The sequence below is a fragment of the Danio rerio genome, chromosome 5 (assembly GCF_049306965.1).
Source record: "Danio rerio strain Tuebingen ecotype United States chromosome 5, GRCz12tu, whole genome shotgun sequence".
NCBI classification, from domain to species: domain Eukaryota; kingdom Metazoa; phylum Chordata; class Actinopteri; order Cypriniformes; family Danionidae; genus Danio; species Danio rerio.
Genome location: NC_133180.1, coordinates 38188272 through 38214732, shown reverse-complemented (window position 1 = coordinate 38214732; position 26461 = coordinate 38188272). Strand labels below are relative to the sequence as shown.

The following is a 26461-nucleotide window of genomic DNA, read 5'->3' as shown; positions in this document are numbered from 1 at the left end:
ACTGTGAGAAACTAATCTAAAGCTAAAACATGATTCATATACTGAATAAAAATCTATCAAATCTAGCTAATTCAGCAGGTGGCGCCTATAGAGCTGTGTTGCCTTGGTTACTGCAGTAAACAAAGCAGCATGATGTCAGATATAGCAGGATTTTATTGATTTTTCATAAACCACACAGCATCCTGATATTCCAGATTCATTTCAGGCAAACTTTAGCATACAACTACACATTGCATATTCAAATATGATATAAAATGTAATACTTTGCAAAATAGCTTTTTAGACTTTTTAAGGGCCTTAAATTTCTCTACACTGATTTATCAACTTTTAATACTTTTTAAGACCCCGTGGACACCCTGGTCATAAAAAAGGTCTTGAAAGTTACTAAATTTGACTCTCTGATTTCTGTATACACCCTGTACTGTAACATTGTCACTAAATGTAAACAGGAATTTAGAGTTTGCTTTTTGAAAACCTTGTATTTGTTTCATATCATTCACACCAACACATCCGTCCTTCCACAATTGCTTTTATTGTAAAGTTGAAGACGGTGGAGTCAATCTTGCAGCATTTCTTTTTAAACACTGGATTTAAAACGAAGGGGGAAAAACGCAAATAAAAGAGTTTACAAAACGAAAATAAGATCTGTACAAGTTCACACTTCATCTTAGAAAATAACCTCCGCCAAACTCCGGGTTGCAGCCGCCACACAGACAGAAGAACCGCCTTCTGGAAACAGTTGGAAATCTGCCAGTCCATAATCACTAAGCTTGGCGGACTGGAAACGTGTGGTTGTGCATGAAGAGAACAATCCATCCGCAGGCTGTTTGAGACGTTGTAGCGTTAACAGGCTCAAGGGTTCAGTGTTTGCTCTTCTTGCTCTTTTTGTGTGAGCGATGTGGCGATCGGGATGAAGACCTCCAGGATTTGTGCTGCGGGGATGGCGAACGGGAGCGCTTCGACTTCCGTGGTGATCGAGATTTTGTTCTTGAGGAAAGACAAAGAGGGAGAATAAATACGGAGTAAAATGTACGTTTAATTGGCATTTCAGTATAATACAAGGACCTAAACAAAGCGACAAATAAGTTAAGAATACAGGAAGTCACTTTTACCAACAGTGATCATATTGTATAATACATACATACTGTAGATATGGACTAGTATCTACTCATTACTTGAAACTAAGGGGTCCTGTCTAGATGCAATTTTGTATTATTGTCTATATACATATACAGTTGAAGTCAGAATTATTACCCCCCTTTGAATTTTTGTCCTCTTTTTTCAAATATTTCCCAAATGATTTTTAACAGAGCAAGGAAAATTTTTACAGTATGTCTGATAATATTTTTTTCTTCTGGAGAAAGTCTTATTTGTTTTATTTGAGCTAGAATAAAAGCAGTTTTTAATTTTTTACACACCATTTAAGGTCACAATTACTAGCCCCTTATACCTATATATTTTTTGATAGTCTACAGAACAAACTGTATCATTATACAATAACTTGGCTAATTATCCTAACCTGCCTGGTTAACCTAGTTAACCTAGTTAAGCCTTTAAATGTCACTTTAAGCTGTATAGAAGTGTCTCTTCATTAAATGAAAATTGGGGGGAAAAAAAGAGGGGCTAATAATTCTTACTTCAACTGTACATGTAATTCTGATGACTTCCAGCATTGCATTGTATTAGATTTGAGTGTACAATACGTGACAATAAAACAACAACAACAACAACAACTTTTATCTGCCTTGAAATCTGCAACTGTATTTTCTAGATTTTATAGTGAATGTAAATATGAAATGTAAGATGGCTAATAGGGCTGCACAATATATGGTTTCAGCATCGATATCACAATGTGCAAATCTGCAATAGTCACATCTGCAATGTCGAGTTTGGATTAAAGTCATCCAAAAACTACAGTTTAGAACGTGATTTGTGGAGTCACTGCAAACTTTAATCCTAATGGAGTGGGTTTGTTTTTAAGGCCTCATTTGATTGTGTTTTTAAGCAAATTTAAACTATTTTGGCACTTCAACAGTTATAGTTATGAAGACTATACAGTGTTATTTTATATTTCATTATTGAATTACTGTACCCGGATATTGTTAGAATCTGCAGAAAACCATTAAAGGGCCATGAAACCCCCTGCTTTTGGTTCAGTTCTACCTCAGAATTTTTTCAAAAGATGCCTGATAATGGGCGTGGAGCTCCGCGAGCAAAGGGCAGAAGTGGGCGTGGCCAACAGGGGAGAAGGAGGGGAGCGAACAACTGTTGTCAGTCGGCTCACAAAATGGGGCACAAACCGTGAGGAGACGCATGCTTTTATAGTTTACAAAGTTAAAATGCAAAGAAATAAACAGTCATTTAATACCCTGTTACATTGGTTATTGGTAATTTCGTATACAGATAACCACAATTTATATCATTATAAAGATAATCGTGTTCATATAAACACTATAAATGAGGACTTTTCCCTCAATCCCCAGGTCTGAATGCAGACTCAGTGCAGCAGGTCTCTTGCCCTGTCTATTTTAACCATTAGCCCTGTTGGTGATCTAGAAGATTTAGGCAAGCACAGCAGCAGGGCGATGTGTCTAAATGTGATCGAACTCCTGATAAAAGACAACGCCTGCTATTCTCCAATTGTACTGCTCTCCCGACAAAAATGCTTGCTGCACACAAACAGCTTTGCTGTATCGGCCCTGACAGCATCACGGGGAAAAACATGCAACAAACCCAGAGGATTATGGAAACAAAAACATACGAGCCTTCATGAACAGCTAAATATTGTGGGCAGTGGGTCCGCCAGTCATCAACATGCCTCACAGCTTGGCACTGGCAGGTCTGCCTTGCCTTCGGAGAGCACATGCAGTCATGAATAATTAAGAAGCCGGCTCTTCTCATAGGATAAGAAAACTCCGCTATGAATAATAATGAGAAACCGATGCGTCATCTTTGCACTTGCAGTTTTGCACTACGTCGCCGCCCCAAAAATCTTTTTAAACCCGGAAGCTGAAATTAGCTGACAAAAGCTCAAAATGATCCAGTTTTCCCCACAATTCAAGCTAACAGGTGCTAACATTGTCTTAACTGATGCTCAACACACACAAATCTTTTAAAATCACAAAAAAAGTACTTGAGGGTTTCATGAACCATTAAGCATGACTTATTTTCCTTTACATCTCTTGTATCTGTGCTCTATTGTATGTATCAATGCTTTTAATTGCTTGTTATATTTTATGCAGATGCACTTGTACAAAATCATCCTAATGTACAATATTGTACAAACAATGTACAAAATCATCCCAGTTAATCTAAATCGATGAATTCTTTCAAAATATAGCTATTGAAGGGATCAGGTGAAGGGATGCATTGAACAGGTGCGTTCATTCTTTTTTCAGTGGCAAATTAAATAAATGAACTCATTAAATCAACAGCTCTACAGGAAACGCAGTGCATGATGCCTGGCTAGGGCACTGAGTAAGTGTTGTTGAATAATAGAGAGGACTTAATTGCTAATCACAATTAATAATTGGAAACATGTGTACGTGTGTGTAATGAGTGCACACCTCTCTCTCCTGTCTTCTTTGTCTCGACTCCGTCCTCTGCTCTTTTCTCGGTCTTCACTCTTTCTGCTTTTCTCTTTATCCCGTGTTTTACTCCTCTCTTCACCTTTATCCCTCCGCTCGTCTTTTTTGGAGCGGTCTTTCTGTTTCTGTGAATGTTTGTCTCTCTTTTCCTGGTCATCTTTATCAAACTCCTGAAAAATTAAAGACAGAAAGAATAGTTAGGAAATAACGATAGAAGATTTTATTGATTTAAAAGAATGTTCTTTTATGAAAATGATTTATACAAGTGTTGTGTGTTTATGCAGACAGCAGACATTTGTATTACTATGTCTGGAGGCCCATTTACACCAAGAGAATAACTATAATGACAACTATATTAGCCTTCAAATCAATGTTATTTGTTGTTCCTAAAACTTGGATAAGCGACAGGTAGTGTAGAGCTACTGTGCTATCATGGCGAATAAAATGACATCTCTCGACTTGATCATTGTTAATAAAACCAAGCATGGGTATTTTATTGCCTTATATGTGTGATTTTTTAATCTGCGTAATATGAAGTTATTAATTTAAATTTAAAAATCATACATCATTTTTTAATACAAAGCACTTCTGGTTTCAGTTTACAACCAAGTGCATCCAGAAGTTTTGGTTTCAGCCCGGAATCTTAATTTTAGCGCATCCCTAGTTCAGAGTGTGATGCAATTTGAACTCAAACAGCAAACAACGCCTCTTTAAAAAATACCCAATAGCACCATTCAACAGTAGCGCACAACAGTAATGTGCACCTGACTCATGAAAGCCACAGTCTATAGTCTGTTTAACCTTTTCTCTGGTTTAAAACACAGCAGCAGTTAAGAATTGAAATGGTTTTGAAATATTTTGAGGTATTCCCTGACTCATCACATATGATTCACTATTTACTACCATGGACCAGCAGACCGTTTGTGTGTGCTCCTTGCATGACACTAACATGAAACCAGACTTTACTCACTCCAGTGGATTCTGTCTGAACTCTTATCCCCAATGCACTTTGTGATATTCAACAGACAGGTGAGTGTACACTTGCACAGTGGGACTCGACATTTTTGGTCCCCCTTCTTATTGTTAAGAATAATAAATGTGAAGATCTGATGAGATACTGAAATGCTCTGTGATGTCAATAAAATGTTTGTCCTTTTTATCAGAATAGAGAAACTGTAAGTTTTTAAAAGCTTACATCTTCTAAATGGAAATGTCATCTTTATTTAGGTGCTTTTAACCTTTAAACTATCAATCTATGAGTGTCAAAAGCTATATAGTAGAAATGTTTGATCCAAAATATGTATGAAATACATAAGACGAGCAAGTTCTGAATGCTTACCTCCTCTAAACGAAAATTCTTTATTTTGGTGTAGACTAGCGTATACAGTACATATAAGCAGGTCGCACACCAGAAGCGCCGCTCGGCGCCGCGACACGGCGCGTACATGACAGTTTAAAGTATCGCACACCAGACGCGCACATTCGAATGATATTTAACATGAAACTAATCAGATGGCGCTCTGTGGCGCGGCTCAAAAATGAACTGCGTCCTAAGCCGTCGCCGGGTGCCGCCGACAGCCGCCGACTTGCGGCGCCGGTGTGTGTATCCTGATAGAAACTTATGTTTAGAATTCTAAAATGCATGGCTGCCCGTCGAGCGGTGCTTCTGGTGTGCGACCTGCTATAACCAATGTAGTAAAATGTTTAAAAAAAAAAAAAAATTCTAATTATAAGGAGATTTTAATCAGATTTTTAACATACATTAGCTGAAGAAAATATCACAGTGAAAGACACTCATAACAGTTTTTACCGTATAGTAACTGTTATTTATTACTATATAATTATTGTCCTTGGAATGAATAGATGTTTCATTTTACTTGTTGCTGCATCTATGAAAGGTTATCCGTTGATAACTTGCAGTAATTGTTTTTACAAGTGTCTGTGTGTTACCTTCTGTAAGAGTCTGTTCCTGTAGTGTTGAACCTGCTGTTGTAGAGTCAAACTGGACTTTCTCTGTCTCTTACCCGACTCTAACTCATCCTGGAAATTCATCACCTTTACCTGTAATATTCACACAAACAATCACACAGACGTTTACAGTGACTGGAAACACAGTCAGGATCAGTGCTTGGAGTGTGTGAGCCGGAAAGCGGGACGTAAAAAAACGTTAGTGAATGACTAACCTCCAGTTCTCTGAGACGTGTCCTTTTACTTTCTGACAGTTCAAAGTTTTTCAAAGAGCTCTTAAAGTCAGCCCCCTCAAACCTGCTGGGACTGTCAGCTTCATCACTGCTGGTGTCAGAATCACCCGAGTTCTCCTTCAGGCCACTGCAACAGAAAGAGAGGCCAGCCAACAATGAAAGAGCCATCAAATAACGTTTATTACACACAATACTTTACAAAGGATCAAGCCAAAGTAAACCATTTTATTAGTGGATAGTCCACTCAAACCATTGATGACTTGTTAAATTGCTTTGATCGTGAGATAAACCTGAATCATCCACTTATCATAGTGAACAATGAATAATGGTCTTACCCTGAATTCACCTCATTGTCTGAGTCATTCTTGGCTGAAAGGATGAGAAGCACAGTTTAAATGGTTGCAGAAGCTGAACATCTGTGAAAAGCAGTCAATGCTGAGATTGTACCTGAGGATTCGGAATCGTCCACCTTCTCCCATTTGGACAGTGCAACAGTGGGTAAAGTCTTATCAGAGCCCTCATCGACTAGATTAGACACAAGAACAAGACCAAAGAAAGTTTATGTGTATCTGAGAAATCAATGATGTAACAAAGAAGCCCAAAATAAAATGAAACATTTGAAAACATTATTGTTTTGTGTGCTTGGTGCTTACAATATTTTATCAATTGTACCGGAATATAAATCACAGATTGATTCAGAGGATTAAAATAATGGAACTTGTATTTTGCTATTAATAAGGTAATAAGCTGTTAAGTACAGTATTGTAATAAACAGTTTCAAATGGTTACAATTCTGTTTATTATCAGTTGATCATAGCATGTGATAACCAGAGGTGTTCCATTAACCTGTTAACTGTCCACTTATCATGTTTAAAATAACTTGAATATTGAGAAACTATAAATTGCTAAAAAGATCTAAGTGTGTACTTTTTTTATACTGGCCATGTTTTGCTGGTAATGTTTTTTGCAGTTTCAATAATTTCTTAATTTTTGAATATAGAAAACAGAGTCAATCATACAATCATAACATTTTTGTATGTATGTGTGTGTGTGTGTGTGTGTGTGTATGTATATATATATATATATATATATATATATATATATATATACATTAGTGGTATCAAATTTAACGCGATAACGCATGCGATTAATTTGAAATAATTAACGCGTTAAAAAAATTAACGCAATTAACTAAGACAGTTGCAGGTTTGTTTTTTTTTTTCCTGTTGTGGCCACGGGTAGACCGGGCAGTTTCCCGCTGGGTCGACGAACTTTTTGGGCCGGGCTGATCATCTTCTTATGATCTGATCGGCCCATAAAACACTTAGCAGACTGTCATGTTTTTCTCCCTATGTGATTGATGAGCTGTTAATCGCTCTGAAAGTAAGATGTTTCTTTTCCGGACAGAGCGGCCCATGTGACATAATCTGCAGCCCGTTAGTTCTTTTCTTTATTGACATTGGGCTGACCCAATTACAAACTTCCATGTTGGGATCTGTGTAACGTAGGTGTGTATTTGTCAAAATAGTCGAAAGTCATGCCTTTTTTCTTACGTGCGAGTGAGCAGAAATGGAGAGCAGCCTTTTGCGTCTCTGCATTCTGCAGCGGGGCACAGATCAATATATTTCTGTCTATTAGTTAACTCTCTGTCCATATAAATATACTTTTTTTTTTTACTTTTAATCTGCACCACGGCCCACGGCAACTTCCTCATATGCCATTTCCTTAACCTGAAAGTCTTTATTTTACAAATTATAAAAAATATCTGCTTCTCAAGCTCTATGAGGAGTGTCATTCATGTATTTTAAGATACACTCGTTTTAAGATGCACTCGGTCAGAAGAAAATTGCATGAGATATTATGACATTGTGTTTTTGATAATCAGCATGATTTAGGCTTATAGTGAAAATAATATTTATACAATAGGGTATTAAAATGATTTTTATACATGACCAAACTAGTGTGCAACTTAAGCAACTTTTTTTTTTTTACATTTAGTTTTGTAGTTCGTACCCAAACAAATATTTGTTGCATTTTTCAATTGTTTAAGTTCATTTGATTGACAATGTAAAATCTTTTAGCTACGTTTGATGTTTCATTGTTGAGTTAAACATGTTTTTAAGGGTCTCTGATACATTACTTTTATTATTTATCTTTATTTTATTAATTAACATTAACTGTGTGTGTCAGCGGGTATTTTTTGTCATGTTCATTATTTATTAGGCTCCCTCAAAACACACAAGCTCACACATTTCCAGTGTGGATTATAATTTTATTAAAATAATTAAAAAAAAAATTAAGTTTTTAATTTGTCAACTCTCTGTATTTCCTATATATGGCTTTTGGGCTTACAATGACAGGGCCGATTATTTTGTCCCAGTCCAGCCCTGCAATTGGTACAATTGTTTGTATTCAAAACTTTATTATTATTATATTTTTCATTTTCCATATCTGTAATGCCTGCATTTTGGCATTTTTTTTGCAGTCCACTTAGAATCCAACATGGAAATCAATGTTTTCTTTATTGGCATTGATTGTTTTGAAATTCAAATGGCATTAACATGCCTGTGTTTTAATTTCTATAATAAATATGGCTGTCAAGTCTTGGTGGTTTATTTAGGGTATGTTGTTTACATGAAGAAATCTGTGTTATAAGTTAAACAAAAATTTTAATAATAAATTATATTTTGAATTTAAATAGTATTTTTCTTGCGTGTACTTTAATTTTACATCCAAATAGCCAAAATTACAAGTTTCAGTCTTTTAAATGTGATTAATCGCGATTATTTATTTTAAAGCGCGATTTAATTAGTTAATTTTTTTTAAATCAATTGACAGCACTAATATATATATATATATATATATATATATATATATATATATATATATATATATATATATATATATATATATATATATAAATATATATATATACACACACACACACACATATATACAAACACACACACACACATATACAAACAAACACACACATACACATATATATATATATATATATATATATATATATATATATATATATATATATATATATATATATATATATATATATATATATATGTGTGTGTATGTGTGTTTGTATATGTGTGTGTGTGTGTGTTTGTATATGTGTGTGTGTGATATATATATATATATATATATATATATATATATATATATATATATATATATATTAGTGCTGTCAATTGATTTTAAAAAATTAACTTATTAAATCGCGTATTTTGTACTTTGTATTACAATAATTTAAACACCTGTAACTTTTTTTAAAACAGCAAACCAAAAAAAAAAAAAAAATTTAAAGTCTCTTTTTTAAAATCAGAACAGAATGAGGATTGTATACATTAGTGTTCCAGAATTATTTTCCTTGAATTACTTTTTTCCTTTGCAGGTCTATGTCTAAAAGTGGCCATGACATGAGAAAACTTCTTATATAATAACTACATACACTAAAGTGTACTGAATATGAATGTCTAAATATTTAAAAATTGAATTATGTCGATAAATAGTATTATTTTAGAGGTGTATAATGGACACTTATCACCCCAGAGTTTATTCTTAATTTCCTAATTATTTAATTTCTTATGTATTTTCCTTAAATGCAAACCTTGTATATAATAGTTGCTGGCTATGAATTTTGTCTTTGTTCTGTAATCAATAAACAATCACTAAAAAGTGGCCATGACATTTAACATGTTAATTTATATTGTCAGATTCAAGTATGAAATTTTCGATGATTCTTTTTAGGTGACTATTATTGACATTTTTAGTAGCTGGAAATCCTATATTAGCCAAGCTGGTCATGTAAATTATGGTTTAGATATAACTGTTAATTAAAAGATATTTTAACAGTAAAGATAAACATCTAGATATGTCTACGACCCGGCTACTTACATGGCACACCATCAATATCATCTACTGAGTTTCCTAAGGGAACACCATCAATGTCATCAACCGGTACGCCATCTATAGCAGATGGATCCCAGGTCAGAGGCGACCCATCGAGGTCATCGAGGGGTGTACCATCGATTTCACCTCTGTCTAGAGGAACACCATCCAACGGCGCTCCATCCAGATCTGGAGATTCAGGCTAGAAAACAAATAGCAGGCAAATAAATACTACACAAACATACACTATGCAGATCATTTAGTGTTTATAAATAGATTCTGTTTTTTCATCGAATAGCAATGGCTCGCCTCTGGTCTTTCAATGACTTCCTCTCCAGGTTTGATCAGCCCTAGGAATATATTCTGCAGTTGGATCAGAAATGAGTCTGGATAAACTGCCCAGTCTTCCCACGCACGAAAACATCCCATGATCCTTTGCTGCAAAAAAAGTGAGAGAGCGAGAGATGAAAGAGAGAAGTGTGGAGGGGGGTGAGATCACAGATCTCTGCAGGGGAGAAGCTCAACAACACACTGTTCCTACCTTAAACTGCTCTGCCTGGAGTCTTGCCTGGATGTTCCGATACGCTTCACTGATGTCTCCAAATATCTCAGGCAGCTTTGTCTCGAAACTATTGCACAGCAGGACAAAAACAATTCAGAGACAACATGAAAGTTGTAATTTATACTGAAGTACTGACAGATCTTTTCTTCTGCATTGTGTGTAAATCCAAAATAAATGGAAAAAGACTTGACAGATCTGAATACAGTTTGAAGGTTAATAAAAGATGAATGAGTTTAAGACATTTATTGATATTTTTATTAAATATTAAACAAACAAAAAAACCCTTGTGCACGATTCATATTTACTGCCCTTTTGTCGTTACACTATGGATGAAAACATACAATGAATTAAACTGCTGTAAAAATTCATTAGATAATTTTTTTCCCCCAACAATCTTTTTTTTTTAATTATTTTATTCAAAGCCTTTTCTCAAAATATGTGTCAAAATAAGATTGGTCACCAAAAATCATTCTGCTAGCTGAAACACAGAAACGATTATGATCAAATTAAGACACTGAATCACCCAAGAGTGGATAAAAACATCCCTAACAGCACATAAGGTGTTAGAAAATGCACATTAAACATCCATTTGCAAAATAGTGTATAATTCAGTGTAAGTTCTGAGAGAAAATTTTGATTTAGTTAAATTCATAGTGGTTTAGTTTTAACCATATTGTAGTCATCTGAATTTGTTTGTTTTATGGACTAAATGTCGTAAACTCAGACAGAGACAGACAGACAGACAGACAGACAGACAGACAGACAGACAGACAGACAGACAGACAGACAGACAGACAGACAGACAGACAGACAGACAGACAGACAGACAGACAGACAGACAGACAGACAGACAGACAGATAGATAGATAGATAGATAGATAGATAGATAGATAGATAGATAGAAAGTGTTATGTGAAATGAAAATTTCATATAAAAGTAGCCCTCTATCAAGCAATTAATCAGTTTGGTGTGTTAATAACATGATTGAAACATGATAAATAATGTAAGACCTTACATTTTGTATATTGTACATTTTGTATTTGTTTTACAGCTTTTATATATCAAACATGATAAATAATTGAACTGTTATAATTAACGCAGTAATCAACAATAATCACTAAATATATTTTTTCTGATGTCCTAATGATAGAACTGATCCATAAACACTTAACATCACATTATACAGTATCTTATAATTGTGTAATTTAATAGTTTATTGATACAGTTGAATGTACTTTTTCATTGTAAATATGCTTAATATTGTACATTTATAAATCAATCTTTTTTTTTTAATAATCTGTATTTATTTTTCTTATATTAAAACAGAAGCAGACAAGGGCGTTTTGTTTCAAAAATAAGGCCTTTCACATTTTTTCTTCTCTACTACTTTTGTCTTAATGCTTTAAAAACAAACACAATAATAATCTATACGGTAGCTATTAATATAGTAAATGATCAATAATAGCTACATATTTTATTGTTCATTTTTATTTGTTGTTTTTATTTAGCTAAAACTGACATTTTAGCAGCTAACTGTTCTAGTAATGAATAGAAAACAAACTATTTTCTGACTCCTTTTTTTTTTAAATGCTCCAATTTATAATCTAAAATCTAAAACACTTGTAATCTAAAACACTTAAAAAACATCAAATATGACATATGAAACAAAAATGTACTCACAATTTACGGTAATATGATGCATTAGCAACTTTGGCACAGGAATTGTAGAGGATGTCGGATATCAGGTAAAGTCGGGCGATCTGCAATATTCACAACCCATCAAACAAATCGCTCAAAGGTGTGAAGAAGCACTATGCAACAAACCACTTATGATTACTCCAGCTGTGTCTTTGTACTAAAGTGAATGTGCGCGCACCTTTTTCTGCAGCGGTGTGTGTGCAATAGATAGAGACTCAGTGATGCAGGAGACGATCTCTTCAGCAGCCTCTGCTCTCTCTAGGCAGAACAGCATTGCATCACCGATCTCATCTCTACGAGGAGTCAGGCCTCTCAGCAGGACCTCCAACTTTTCTCTGTGCCTGACACACACACACACAACATCAAAGGTCTATCCTATCTGTGTTTTTATTTCCAAGAAGTAATTTGAGGAAGAAAAGGGAGACGGCCGACAACATCTGCCAAATGTATGCTTACTCTGACTTCAGTTGCCCTTTCTTTGGCTCTTCCTCTGGAGAAGGGAATGATGCTTCCTCTGGTTCTTCATCGCCGTGAAGATATGGATTAAGGAGAGGGGGCTTCCACAGAGAGCCGCCCCTGAACATCCTGAAAGAGGACGTTCTCCAATTATTTGGGTTTTCACCCTGGGAGAACAGAGAGAGGGAAATGTTTAATAGTTTTCAAGCAAATATCCAAACGTCAATTTAAAACACTTTGTGACAATGTTTTACCTGTAGAATGGAGTAGAGTTTCCATCTGTAGTAAACGTGCTCCTGACTCTTATTATCAAACAAAAACCTGCAGCGTTAAGCAGACATTCAACACACAAGATTAAGTAAAACATCTTACTCAAATGACTCAAATGAACAGTTTTGTCACCACACTACGAACCAGAATAATAGAGGTGTGGTAAAAAAACAAAAAAAAACCCCAAAGATTTGCTTTTTTTTTTTTTTTTGCTACATTGCTTTTTTCGCTTGGATCAATTTGGAGCTTTGTTTTGAACAGCAGATGGCACTCAAGGCTTTAAGGGCAACATATTTTACCCCTTCTACAAGATGTAAGATAAGCCTTTGGTGTCTCCAGGATGCGTCTGTAAAGTTTCAGCTCAAAATACCCATCAGATAATTTATTATAGTCTCCACAGTTTTGTAGCCTGTGGCTTTAAATGCAAATGAGCCCCCCCTTCTGTTTCTACGTGCCTGTCTGCTTCCCCTCCGTTACATCAGATAAACAGCCGTCAGTGATAAAGACAGACTCAGATCAAGCTAAATACAGCTTACTAGTCAAAAATGCATAGCAAGTTTATTTCATGTTGTGGTGGAGTTTATTCAAGTCTTTCTGAAATGATGAGTCACAAACAAATGCATTTGTAGTATACACACACACACACAAACACACATATATACATGCGTGTTTACTGACAACATGCGGCTGTGGTGATTATAGCGGTTAAGAATTACATAGCAATTTTACTGACTTTATTACAAACATGCTGTTTTAAAAACATTTTAAACTTATAAAACTTTTTTTTTTAAATTACAGAGTTGGAACAGATCTTTAGCCCCAGTTTTTTTTTTTTGCAAAAAGAATGTTCTGTGGAAAGGTATACACGTTATTACACAAACATGGTGCCTGTCAATCATTTCGGTGGGTGGGGAAAACCACACGTCACGTAGGCCTCAAAATCACTGGGATTTGGGTCCCATTTAAACATCAGGACATTTTAAAAAAAAGACTTGATGGGTTTCTATCACTCCAATATGACAGTGGGCACACTATACCTACAAATAGTTCTGTCCAAATAGCTTACAAACGTTGATTTTCATCATAGGTGTCCTTTAAAAAACAACAATACTTGCATCCAGTTCCATACAAATAACACTTGAACCTCAAATAATCATTAACAAAGTTAAAGGAGATTAAGCGAAGTACATGCATGTAAATATTGAGTTGTGTTTACAATAACAGTGTGACAAATTATAACGTCTATAACTAGTTGAATGTACTGTTAACGCCACCTGCTGTTTAAAACTAAGCTTATGATCAATTGAAGAGAAAACGGCAATGCATTTTGAAAATCTCAATGAATTTCTTGAACTATTGTTTTCACCACAGCTCTACTGACTAGTTGTTTTTTTTATTAAGTTTGAAAAACATAATACAAAGAATGATAGTAGCACATTATAATTCTAATAAAGCACAATAATCTACACAAAAGCCATTCTTTTAAAGAACAAAGGATTAATTTGATAAGGTCACAAGTTGTATATAAGTGTCACCCTGGTTACTGTTCATGTAACCAGGATGACAAAAAAGTGACAAAAAAAAGAGAAGTGATGCAGCTACTGGTTCAGAAGAAAAGAGAATAAAAGCACATTTATACAACACAACAATACTAAAACACAAACAATGTTATGCATTTTGACTTTTCAGTTACACAATGAAGTTTGCGTAGACTTTTAAAAATGGGTTTCAAAGAGTAACCATATTACTGCTACCACGTATTCAGCAAAAAAAAAAAACAAGGATGCTATGCACATTTGTATTTGTACATGCATTTAGAAAAAAAAGACAATTTTAAATCATGCAAACCAATCAAAGTATAATCAAATTCCCCTCACACACCTGAAGTCAGGGTTGTTCTTTTCCCGGTTCATGATCATGGCCTCAAACATCGGTCCCTCTCTCACCACAAACTCAATCATTCTGTGTATCAAGCCCAGCAGGTTCCTATCAGCCACAAAAGAGACGGATGAGAGAATGAACAAGGGCACTCCGTTCTCTTCTCCGCCTTTCTCCATCTCTCCAAACAGTCCTTACAGCCTTACCATGTCAGTTCTATTGTTTTCTTCTTTCATTTTCACTGGCAGTTTTGAAACATGTATTTTGCTCTGAATTTTCTGTCCACTCCGAATCAGATTGCTTTCTGATGTTACCATGGCCCTGTTGAGAGCGTTTTCGGGAGTGTGTATTGGTATTATGTTAGCACCTCTCAGAAAAAAGGCCACAGTGTGATGTACTACAGACTTGTGCAGCAGCAATTACGGAATGTAAACTTGATCATATTAATTCAAACGCAACTGTATTAACAGAACAGAGATGCTCTATACTGTGCAAACATCAATACTGTATGTCTATTAAGAGTGATTTTCTTGATTCTGATCAAAAATCTGTGTTGTATAGTAGAACATTTACGATGATCTAACCACTGTGATTAAGCGTCAGAATATAGGTGTGTGTGTGTGTGTGTGTGTTTCAGTGGCAATGGTGTTTTAATAAATGGACAGAGAATGTGTACCTTTCTGGGGGGATTACCACTGTCACTACGGCCTCGGACAGAGTCTGTTCATGACGTCAAACCAAATGATGAAGATACAAAAATACAGTGAGTTTATGTTTAAACAAACTGCAGAATATTCATGATTAATATCAGCAGCAGCAGCTACACCTCTGGAAACATGCTCCGCAAGCAGACCAGTTCATTTCACCACTGCTTCTGCCTCTTCCTGAGGGACATTCTGTGTGTCCAGACCTCCAGAATCCTCCAACCTGTCCGGCTTTGGGCTCTTTTATATTCCAGTTTAAAGATTATACTTATAAACTGGCCACAAATAAATTACTATAAATTTAAATATTTAATTAATATAGATATGAGTGCCAATATATCTACAATGTCAAAGTAATCTCTGAAATAGATTGCTGCAATAGATAAATTGTATATACTTTCTTGTCAGGCTTTGGAGTGAACATGGATTGATGGAGGGTTTTAGATCTAAAAAGTGAGGTCAGCCTCAACAGTAGTCTATGAAGACAAACAGGTTGGCAGGAATGAAGGGTCTTTTTTTACACAGAATGCCCCCCATGATCATTCACATCAGTTGACCAATTTACTGCGGTGTTTCTGTACAGTTCCATGGTTTGATCTGCTGCTGATTCTTTGTCTGGTACAGCATGTAAACATTAACCAACTCAAATTAGCACAAAGTTTAAGTGAATTGACACCGCGAGCTGTGACTTTCCTCAAGCAATTAAGAGATATAATAATTTAACTGACAGCCTAGCTTAAAGGATTAATTCACCCCAAAATCAAAATTGTGTTATTAATTACTTACTTTCATGTCTTTTCAAACCCCGAGAGATTCTGTTAGCATTGTAACACTGATTAAGGTATTTTAGATGAAATCTGAGAGCTCCCTCATCCTCTGTAGATGGTCATAAGATGTTCAAAGTCCAGAAAACAAACTTAAAACATTGTCAAAACTCTGACTTCAGTAGTTGAAATCATGGTTTCCACACTTTCATTGAAGGACTTTTTAAAGCCCCATTAATTTTAAATCAAGCCATGTTCAAAGAACTTTAATACAATTTGTTGAATTCAATACTGGTAACACCAGACAAATCTAATTCAAACACTTTCAAGGACCTGTTTGTTTTTGAGTACTTTTCAGGCTTTGAAACCATGTCTAAAATTCAAGTACTTTCAAGAAGAGTGGTGAACGCAATGAAATGTAATCACGTAAAGCTCCAAAAATACTTTTGTGCAGCAAAAAAATAAGTGTTACCACTTGTTGAATCACTGAATGATCCATTTAATGTTTTTTGGTCCCTTTTCTGAACTTTGAACATCTCGTTACTGTCTATTGGAATAAAGGAGCTCTTGGATTTCATCTAAAATATCCTAATTTGTGTTCTGAAGATGAACAAACAACTAAGGGGATTGAAATGACCAGAAATTAGGTAATTAATAACAGATTTTTCATTTCTGGTTGAACTTATTTTATTAAATTGGACTCCATCACATTTCTCTTCATTTAACTATTCAACACCACCATTCAAAAGTTTGGGTTCAGTCTTTAAAATAAATTAACAGTTAATTGAACAACAATGCATTAAACTGGTCAAATATGGGAGTAAAGGCATGTTTAAGAGTTAAATCAATAAATATCAACTTCGATTTCAAATAATTGCTTTAACAAAAACTATGCCATGGTTTCAACAAAAATAAAAAGCGGCACAAGTATTTTCAATATAATAGAAACTGTTTCTTGAGCAGCAAATCTGCTGATCATGATGAATTCTGAAAGAAATATTGACACTTAAGAGTGGCTGATGCCTACAAAAGACCTGCTGATAGTTCAGATAATATATTTTAAATATATTAAAAAGTTATCTTTAATTATACTAACATTTAATAATCTTACTGATACAATTCTACTGATCCCAGACTTTTGTAGGGTCTGATTTTGATTTTTGTAAACAAATCAATATCAAAATAATTTGACCTTTCATTCAGAAACCAAATAAAACAGCCCCTTAATTAGATATCATTGCACTCAGCCAAACACAAACACTTAACCTAAAACCACCAGGAAGTAATCAAATTTTCCTTTGGCTACTTTTTATTATTGACTGATTGAAAGTAAAATTTGAAATACTCCTTAAACAAACAAAATAAAAGCCTTTAATAAATTCCTTGACTTCAGCATACTATATACTCAACAAACTTTTACACCAGGAGATAGTGTGTGTGGTTACCTTGTAAAAGTCGTCCTGTGAGCGGCTGCGTGGTTTGGTGAAGTCATTTCTAAAGCGGTCTCTGGGTTGGGCGTTAAATGGCAGTCCAGAGGGTGGAGGGGGGGCAGTGGTCTTCAAAACCCCGATGGGGGTGTAAAGAGGCTGAGGAGGAATGCGTACAGCCTTTCCCCACCCCAGTTTCATCTCAAAACCCATTACTGTTTTACCTGCACAAAGCACACACACACCAGAGGTTAAAGGTCGTAACTAGCCAACAATGCAATTTTCACATTCACATTGACGATCTCACCGTCCAGCGCTGCCAGAGCACGTTCTGCATCTTTCCGTGTCATAAAAGCAACAAAACCACGGTTGGTGACTCTTGTTCTCTCCTCCTCAGTGCGAGGCCACATGATCTTTACACTGGCCAGAGGACCGTATTTCCCAAACTCCTTACACAGCATCTCCTCTGTCATCTAAAGAGAGTCAAAGCTTCATTTGTAGCTTAAATAAGACTTTAAACAAACTGCATGACACATTAATTATTAGAGTTGTGCCATATGGCCACAGTTATGCAATCTGTTAATGCAAAACCACGTGACTCTGTGGAGGCCAGATTTTTGCATGAATTATCTTGCAATCAGTTAGTCAAAATATTGTGGTGTCTTCTTCTCACCTTGGGGTTGATGCAGCCGATGTAAAGGTTTGTTGTGTTTGGCACTGCAGGATCATCATCAAATACTACAAACAAAACATAAAATAAAACTTTTAGGCTCTGTTTCTAAAGTTAAATGTGTGGCTTGAGTTTGCCAAACTTACTTGATCTTCGTGTCAGAGGTTCTAGATCTCCTAAAAAAACTGCTCCAGAGTCGCCTTTCTTCCTTTTGTATCGCTCCTCTCTTTCCTCCTGTATCCTGAATGACAAATCAAGTAAAGTATGAATATGTTTTAGCTTTTGCACCAATTTTTAAAGTCAAAAATCTAACAAAAGTAATAATACAGTCATAATATATTTCATAATATTGTAAAACACTAAAACTGATTATCTTTAGGGTTAGATGATGTATTTACTAAAATTAAGTAATTATGAACAATACAGCATTTTTAATCATAGTTCAACACTTAATAATGCATTACTAGCAAATTCATGCATGCAATGCACCGTGAGTTAACATGAACTAACAACTGTATTTTCATTAACTAACATGAACAAATATTGTAATAAGTGTATAGTTAATTGTTGGTTCAAAATTCTTTGCACTTGTTAGAAAATGCATTAACAAACAAAACCTTATTGTAAAATGTTCCCATTTTAAAACATAAATGAAGACATTTTCTGTCAAATGTAAGAGATTTCTGTCCTTCTATTGAAAGTCTGTTTACCCAAAACTTGAAAATGCTTGTAAAGAGGACAAAAAGCAAAACCGAACGTGCATTAAGTGGTTTAATAAAAAAATCGTCTGAAGAGGCATAATTACTTTATGCATTTATTTACAATTTACAAAGATTACTAAATTTAACGTATGCAAGCTCTATAATCCTTGTTTGACATGTGAGAACCAATGGGGTTCATTCTTACATGTCAAGCTTGTATTGTTGACCTTGATCAGTGGTAATAGGTGAAATGAAAGTTACATGTAATTGGTTCACTATAAAAAATGTTCATGATTCTTCCGAAGACCTGGACTGAACTAACAGTTTAACATATTTTACTGAGCTCTAAAGACCTTATTCTACAATGCGGATGTGTGCTCATTTTTTGTGATTGTTTTAGAACTTCTGATTCAGTTGCCTATGGGCGAAATGACTAGGAATAATAAATGGCAGAATATGATCAAACAAGTGTGTTCATTACTATACAGACAAAGCAGAATAATGTAAAAAGAAAACATTAGTTTGCAACATTAAGCAGCATAACAAGCTGTTTTTAACGTCTAAAAATGCATGGAAGTGAAAGGGACCGGAAGCCTCGAGCCAGCAAGATTCAAATGGCTGTGCCAGCTTCAGACGTGTCAGAGATTTGATGACTGTCAAATGGATGGACGGAAAACTCTCAGATATAATTTAATAACTTTATTCTGTCATGAACAAAACTAAAAGTCTTATGTGCTTGGAATAACATAAGAGGAAGTAGATTACAGCAGACAATTTCAAATTCGGGGTTCAGGGGAATTATTCCTATTTAAGTATAGACCTAACGTCTGTAGCTTTTTATCTGCATAAAGAAGACGCAAAACCATAGGAAAAACACTTACTGTTTTAACTCCTCTTTAAAAAGCTCAAGATTACTCTTCTTCTTCTCCTCCACTTTCTTTTTAGCAACCTAAAATGGAAAAACAACAACAACAACAACATTGAATTAAATATAATTTTGGATGGTGTCATGCTGACCTTCTCATCGCAATCCTTCAGACCAGAGTCTTACCTCTAAACACTGAGGATATTAACCTCATCTAACTATAGTAGACAGAAGCTCACTTACAGCTTTTTTAACTTCTGCATGGTGAACAGGTGAGGTATTCTGAAGTGGAGCAGAGAATTTAGCCGAGGGTCTGTAGAGTTTGCTCTTCTTCACCTCTGCGGCTTCTTCCTCTGAGAAATGAGCAGCAACAAAACAAAAAAATAAAATTTTTTATCATTTTAAAACAACATCTTAAGCGTATAGCTTTTAACAGTCTACACTTTAAACAAGTTTAAGTTTTTACACGGCAATTAACAAATTATACTAAAACAAGCACATCAGTTAGAACGCTTCAATAAACCAAATCACTGGTTTACATAATTATAAAACATTTTGTACTAGTGGGATCTAAAGGAAAAAACATCATAAATAAGTTGAAGTACGGAAATGGCAAAAACTAAAAGAAAATCTTAAAGTAAATGAAACAAAATGCAATGAAATTAAATTAATAAAACTGATAAGAACATAACAAAATTACTAGGACAAATTTTAATTAGTAAAAAAACTAAAATAAACAAAAAAAATGTATATTTTATAACATACAAAATTTACTTTATGATTGTGGTAGTTAAATACCATATTCTCATAATATCTTTAAGTCCTAAATATTGTTTTCACTTATTATTTACTTATTGTCTTTTTACACTTACTGTATTCTAATGTTTAATTCTTTTGAATATCTAAAATAAAAAGCTCTGTGTAACACACATCTGTAAGTAAAAGTAGGAATTTATGCAATAAAAATCTAAACACTTTATTAGGGCTAAACGATATTGGAAAAATCTGATTTTCCGATATTTTATTTCTCTGCAATAAATTTTGCAATATAAATACAGTTTCACAAGATTTTCTGGAGAGTCTAACAGTATTCAGGTGCAGAAACTGACTAATCGCAATAGAAAAAATACTTTTCTTACTTAGTTTTTTCTCATTTCTAGTCCAAATATCTCAAAAAAAGATAGATCATGTAAAAATATTACTTTGTTTTAAAATTCAGATAAAATGAGGCAAAATTAAGAGTGTTTTCCTAATAACAAGCAAAATTATCATTTTATTTTTGCTTTGAAATGTAGATATGTGCACTAGAAACAAAAACAAAGGGTTTTTTTTGCATAAATCATATAAATTCTGTATAAATATAGTGATTAAATACAATTCTGTGGCTACTGGTCAACTATAATCGAGACTCAACATTGCTTATCTTTGTGATTGAACTAATGCAGAAGCACACATTGTGTTATCCATGCTAAAATTATATATTGTGCAGCCTTACTTTGTGAACAAATCTAAATAAAAAAACACAACTAAATATTAAAAATGTAATTAAATAAAATGCAAAAATTTACTAATATGATATCAAGACTTGGAGAATCACAAAAGCTCACCTTTAGTTGCATTTACAATACCTCCTCGTACAAATGTCTTTACTCCACTTTTGTCATTAGTGTCAAAAGCAGCTAAAAATTCCTCAAAGACTTCAGCAGCTTTCTCCTCCTCCTGTAAACAGTGAGACAGAAAAAATGTTGCAAAAGCCTACACAAAAACAGATTAACAGTAACAGATTTTAATTTCTATGACCATAAATTAACGTTATGAGAACTAATGATTAGGCCCACACAGAATCTTCACGTGCAGAAATCCGCAAATATCAGCAGATTTTTAACCCATCGTTGAGTCTATGTATTTACTTGTGTAAATGTATATTTATTCTGTTTCTTAATTAATTTCACTAATATTATTGTGATATAATAATAGTAATATGAAAATGTTCATATGAATTATTTGCAGTACAGTTTATAAAGTAATATTCTCTGTCTTTTAGTAGATAGATAAAAGACTTGCTGTTTACCAAATAAGTGGATCTAATCGGATCTGCATTGAAAAAAATCAATAAAAGTTTAAAAAGTTGTATTATTTATTTTAAGTATTTCGTTTTTATTGATGATTATGCCCACACAGAATCCGCAGAATTCCACAGATTTTCAGTCCATCACTGATTGTTTATTTACTTGTGTAAATGTTTGTAAATTTATATTTATTCTGTTTTTAAATTGATTTCAGTATGATTATTGAATAATATGAAAATGTTCATATAATTTATTTACAATATTTTCTATCTTTTAGTAGAGATTACATAGAAGACTTGATTTGTTTACCAAATAAAGTGGATCTAATTGGATTTGCATGATAAACATTAAATACAAGTTAAAAAGGTATTACTTTTTATTTAATTTTTTAAGGTTTTAGTTTTGATGCTCCCAAAAGTATTCCACATAAATCTGCAGGTTTTTAACAAAATTGTGCGCAGAAATAGCAAAAAAATGTTTGCAGACTCCGTCTGGCCCTAGTCATTATACTTTTAAAATCCTTCAGCATAAATCTGGAGATGTTTTACAAAATCCTCTGCAGAAATAGCCAAAAATGTCCACAGAGTCAGTCTGGCCCTACTAATGATCTATTTTTTTTAACTCATTCCATGTGCAGGGCTACAGAACAGTTTGAAGTGTTAAATGTTTACCGGCTCTATCAAACACAATATGTGACAAAAACGTACCTTTTTCTTCATTTCCTCTTGTTCTTTTTTTGTTAGTGTCCTCTTCACCGCCACAGATTTCCCTTTTTTGTCTGCCATGTCAGCTCTATAAAACAACAGAAACACACTACACTTAGACCACTGTCCATTCAATCACACAACCATATACAGTAACGTGACTGAGTAGACTACAGTTAATAAATGAAGAACCAACCATTAAAAATAAAAGAGCAGGTAAATTGTTAAAACCTTGCATGACAAATTTTGTTTTATTGTGTCTTACTGTAGTATTATCTTGTGCAAAACAATAACAAAACAGCAAAAAAGCAAAACAAAACTCCCATAACAAACTGACACTGGTAGAAAAGCAACAATTGCACTCAATCTTTTGACTTCTTGTTCTGAATAGCAGGATGCAGGACTGATGAAGATGCAAAGCAGCTTTTAAAGATGCTGAATTACAGCATTAACATCATTATGATCATCCTTACAGTAAGATTAGTCATATATGCTTATGTGTGACAGACCATTTGTAAATGATTCACACGACAAGAAAAAACTACACACAATAGCTCTATTTGCATCTATAAGTTAAAACATCAACTCATAAACCTGCAATTGGTGGTGTCTCTAAAACCAAGTCTGCAAACCTAGTAAACTGACTACCAAGACAGCAATTGTGGGTATCACAGGCGCCTACAGTCTCCCAAATAGCTGTCTGTGTGTAGCTCACTAGATTGGGAGAAACAGCCTGTGTGCATGAGTGTGTGTGTGTGTGTGTGTCTGTAAGTTAGCGTGTGGGCTAACACCTCCAGTCCTCCTGGCCTCCTTCAAATCACAAGTAACCCTCTGCCGTCAGCTGCTTAACCGCCGCTGAAGGACGTAATGAAGGCATAGCTTATGCTGCAACTAGATGCACGACTGTAAACAATCTATGCAGTGACTTACACAGTTCTTGCGATGCAAAAACGAAACAGTCCGTTTGTTGTTAATCCGCCATTTTGAATTCACTAGAAATGGAAATAGCGGAAAAGTGACGTCGCGTGGCAAACACCAATCAGAGCTCCAAACGCTTCATTCTGCGACTGTAGAAGAGGGTCAAAGGCACGTATGTATTCTTTAAATATGTATATACTTGAACACTTTTAAGTATTCAGGAATTGGATATAATGGAGTTGAATACATACGCTCTTGTTACTTATTAATAATAACATATGGAGAATTCAATTCAACCCCCAAAAAAGTATTTTTTTGTAAAATGAGCATTCTCAGCCTTCTGTATATGTATTAAATTATTGCACCTCAAGGGAATAAAATAGCCTGTTCTTTGCCATAAAAGAAAAACTCAGATGGCAAGACGTTTGGCCAGAGGAGCAATGGTCGTGCCCATACTGAGCCTGGTCTCTCGAGTTCGTCAATTGGTGAAGTTTTCCCATCGATGTATTTGCTGTTCAGTGTTTGGACTTTCAGTACAAATTAAACCACACTGAACTGAACTAAACTGAACTTCAACTCTGAAAACTGGACTCCCACGGTTTCAATTTACTAGAACTTTTATGTTAAGCTGCTTTGACACAATCTACATTGTAAAAGAGCTATAGAAATAAATTGAATTGAATGAGTAGGTCAACCCAGAGGTCATGTTGATACGGTGAGACTAAACTTTATGACAGAACATGGGCCTAATTACTTCATAAAACATAATTCTTACATACTTTACAATACATCATTCATCCACTTATATTTTCATATTGAAACTTACAAGTCATGGTGTTCCACAGGGGAAAAAAGGTGGTTTGCCACAGTGGCGCCCCCAGAAAATTTTCTTAGGGGTGGCCAGAAGAGGCCGCACCAAATCTTGGGGTGGCACACAAAAAAAATAATGAATTCAGTGTAATGATATATTTTTGTTTCTGGTAAATGAAATAATGTAGTTTTTATTAATTTAATTAATTCTACTTGAAATATTGCAATTTATTCTTTGAAATAATTCAGCAAGTACATGTGCAAACCAAATAAAAATCTATGTTTATTTTAAAAACACTTTTCATATACTGTATCAATAACTTCTTTTTTTTCGTGCCTTTATTGTACATCATACGAGATATGCCATGTCTAAAATTAATGAAGATTAATGAGTTTATTATTCCCAGAGATGGGTTGCAGCTGGAAGGGCATCCGCTGTGTAAAAATGTGCTAGATAAGTTGGCGGTTCATTCTGCTGTGGTGACCCTGGATTAATAAAGGGACTAAGCCGAAAAGAAAATGAATGAAAGAATAATGAGTTTATTAATAAACCAAAAAAATGAACAAACTGAACAAAAGGGATTACTATACACACTATACCTAATAATATTATTTATCCATATTGCTTTTTGAACCATTTTATTAATGCAGCTTCTTCTATTGATATACTGTAGCTTAAGGTAAATATTAAATTGCCATTGCTGTCTATTGAAGGTGTGTGCGTGCTGTCAACGACGATCGGGGAGGGTAGTAGTGGTGGTTCTAGTTTAAACCCTGGGCGAACCACCCTATACACCCCCACCTCTCTTGAATTGTTAGATTTGTTATTCAATAAATATACCAATTTATTTATATTTATTCTAAATAAATACAATTAATATTAATATACAATTATTATTCTAAATAAATAACAGAAATCAATCCTAAATATTACTGGAAAACAACAACTGGAGTGATATGCCAAGATCACTTAAGAAACCTTTTGCATGAAAATTAATTATGACAATTCTAAAGAATACAAAAAATCTATTATAGAATTATCTGTGATCTTAGACCAGATCATGGCTGAGAAATCATGTTATGTAGTCTTACCTCCCTGACTCATTATCCCTCCTTTCTGTTTTAAAGGCATGCTTAGTGAAAGTAACATCATCATCATCATCATCATCATATTATATAAACTTTAAACGACTTTCAAAACTCGCTGCGTGCCGACACCTCTGCACAAAAGGCTGTTACTCCGGTTTCACGGCGCATGAGCGGTGCCTATTATGTCACCGTGCATGCAAACAACCAACCGGGATTCACACAGGAGTGCGTGAGGCGCGCGGGAATGGTTTTTCGCGCGCATGCGTCAGTTTGCTTTCACCAGCATTGAACCAGAGGGGGAGATCTACGTCAGTAACACCAACAATAATTTAGTGACTGCATTTTATTTATTTATTTATCTAAATATTGGGAATTTATGAGTTCATTTAAATCAATAATGTCAACCGCAAAATTATATTGGGGTGGCCAAAGGGGTGGCCACAGGGGTGGCCAGAGTTTACCGAGGGGTGGCCGTGGCCACCCCTTGGAGGCGCCCCTGTTTGCCATCTCCAGATTGGAGGAAAATCCTTACCCCAGGTGGAGTTCAAGTATCTTGGGGTTTTGTTCACAAGTGAGGGAAGGATGGAACATGAGACTGACAAGCGGATTTATGCAGCGGCAGCAGTAATGCGGCCAAAAGGCAAAGCGCTTGATTTACCGGTCAATCTATGTTCATACTCTCACATATGGTCATGAGCTTTGGGTCAAGATCGAAAGGACATAATCTCGGATACAAGCGACTGAAATGAGTTTCCTTTGGCAGGGCACACGCTTATAGAGCTCTGTCACCTGGGAGGAGCTCAGAGTAGAGTGGCTGGTCCTCCACATCAAGAGAAGTCAGCTGAGGTGGCTCAGGCATCTGTTTCAAATGCCTCCTGATCGCCTATCTATAGGGAGGTGTTCCAGGCATGTCCCACCGGGACAATATCTCTTTCGGCTGGCCTGGGAACGCCTTGGGATATCCCAGAGGAGCTGGAGGAAGTGTCTGGGGAGAGGGAAGTCTGGGATTCTTTCCTTAAAAAACTTAAGTCAATGCAAGTACTGAACAAAACTTTTTATAGTCAGTGACAAAAACGTTGATCAATTTAAACTAATTACAAAAAGCTAGGCATTACTCTTTCTAAAAGTGAGTATTGGTGGTGGTTTTGTTCAGTCTATGCAGCTGAGAAATTGTGAGAAATA

At 34.9% G+C, this 26461-nt stretch overlaps 1 protein-coding gene across 4 annotated transcripts; it reads right to left on the bottom strand.

Annotated features, from left to right (window-relative positions):
* Positions 1 to 512: 512 nt before the first annotated feature.
* On the bottom strand, positions 513 to 23531 carry zgc:163098. Of its 4 annotated transcripts, none has more exons than NM_001089532.2 (24): positions 23393 to 23531; positions 22466 to 22550; positions 21297 to 21408; positions 19933 to 20042; positions 19706 to 19773; positions 18270 to 18364; positions 18127 to 18191; positions 17761 to 17926; positions 17472 to 17677; positions 15235 to 15278; positions 14562 to 14666; positions 12665 to 12731; positions 12411 to 12577; positions 12133 to 12295; positions 11937 to 12016; positions 10236 to 10323; positions 10004 to 10132; positions 9701 to 9896; positions 6236 to 6313; positions 6124 to 6157; positions 5771 to 5915; positions 5538 to 5648; positions 3567 to 3757; positions 513 to 987 (listed from the first exon to the last, which is right to left on the bottom strand). In NM_001089532.2, the coding sequence occupies exons 2-24, from the start codon at positions 22541 to 22543 to the stop codon at positions 861 to 863; spliced, it is 2625 nt and encodes an 874-aa protein (NP_001083001.2). In that variant the 5' UTR covers positions 22544 to 22550; positions 23393 to 23531; the 3' UTR covers positions 513 to 860. The 4 variants fall into 4 exon arrangements, with proteins under 4 accessions (NP_001083001.2, XP_073805726.1, XP_073805728.1 ...); XM_073949625.1 differs by having other exon boundaries at positions 514 to 987; positions 23254 to 23456; XM_073949627.1 differs by lacking the exon at positions 15235 to 15278 and having other exon boundaries at positions 514 to 987; positions 23254 to 23456.
* Positions 23532 to 26461: the final 2930 nt, after the last annotated feature.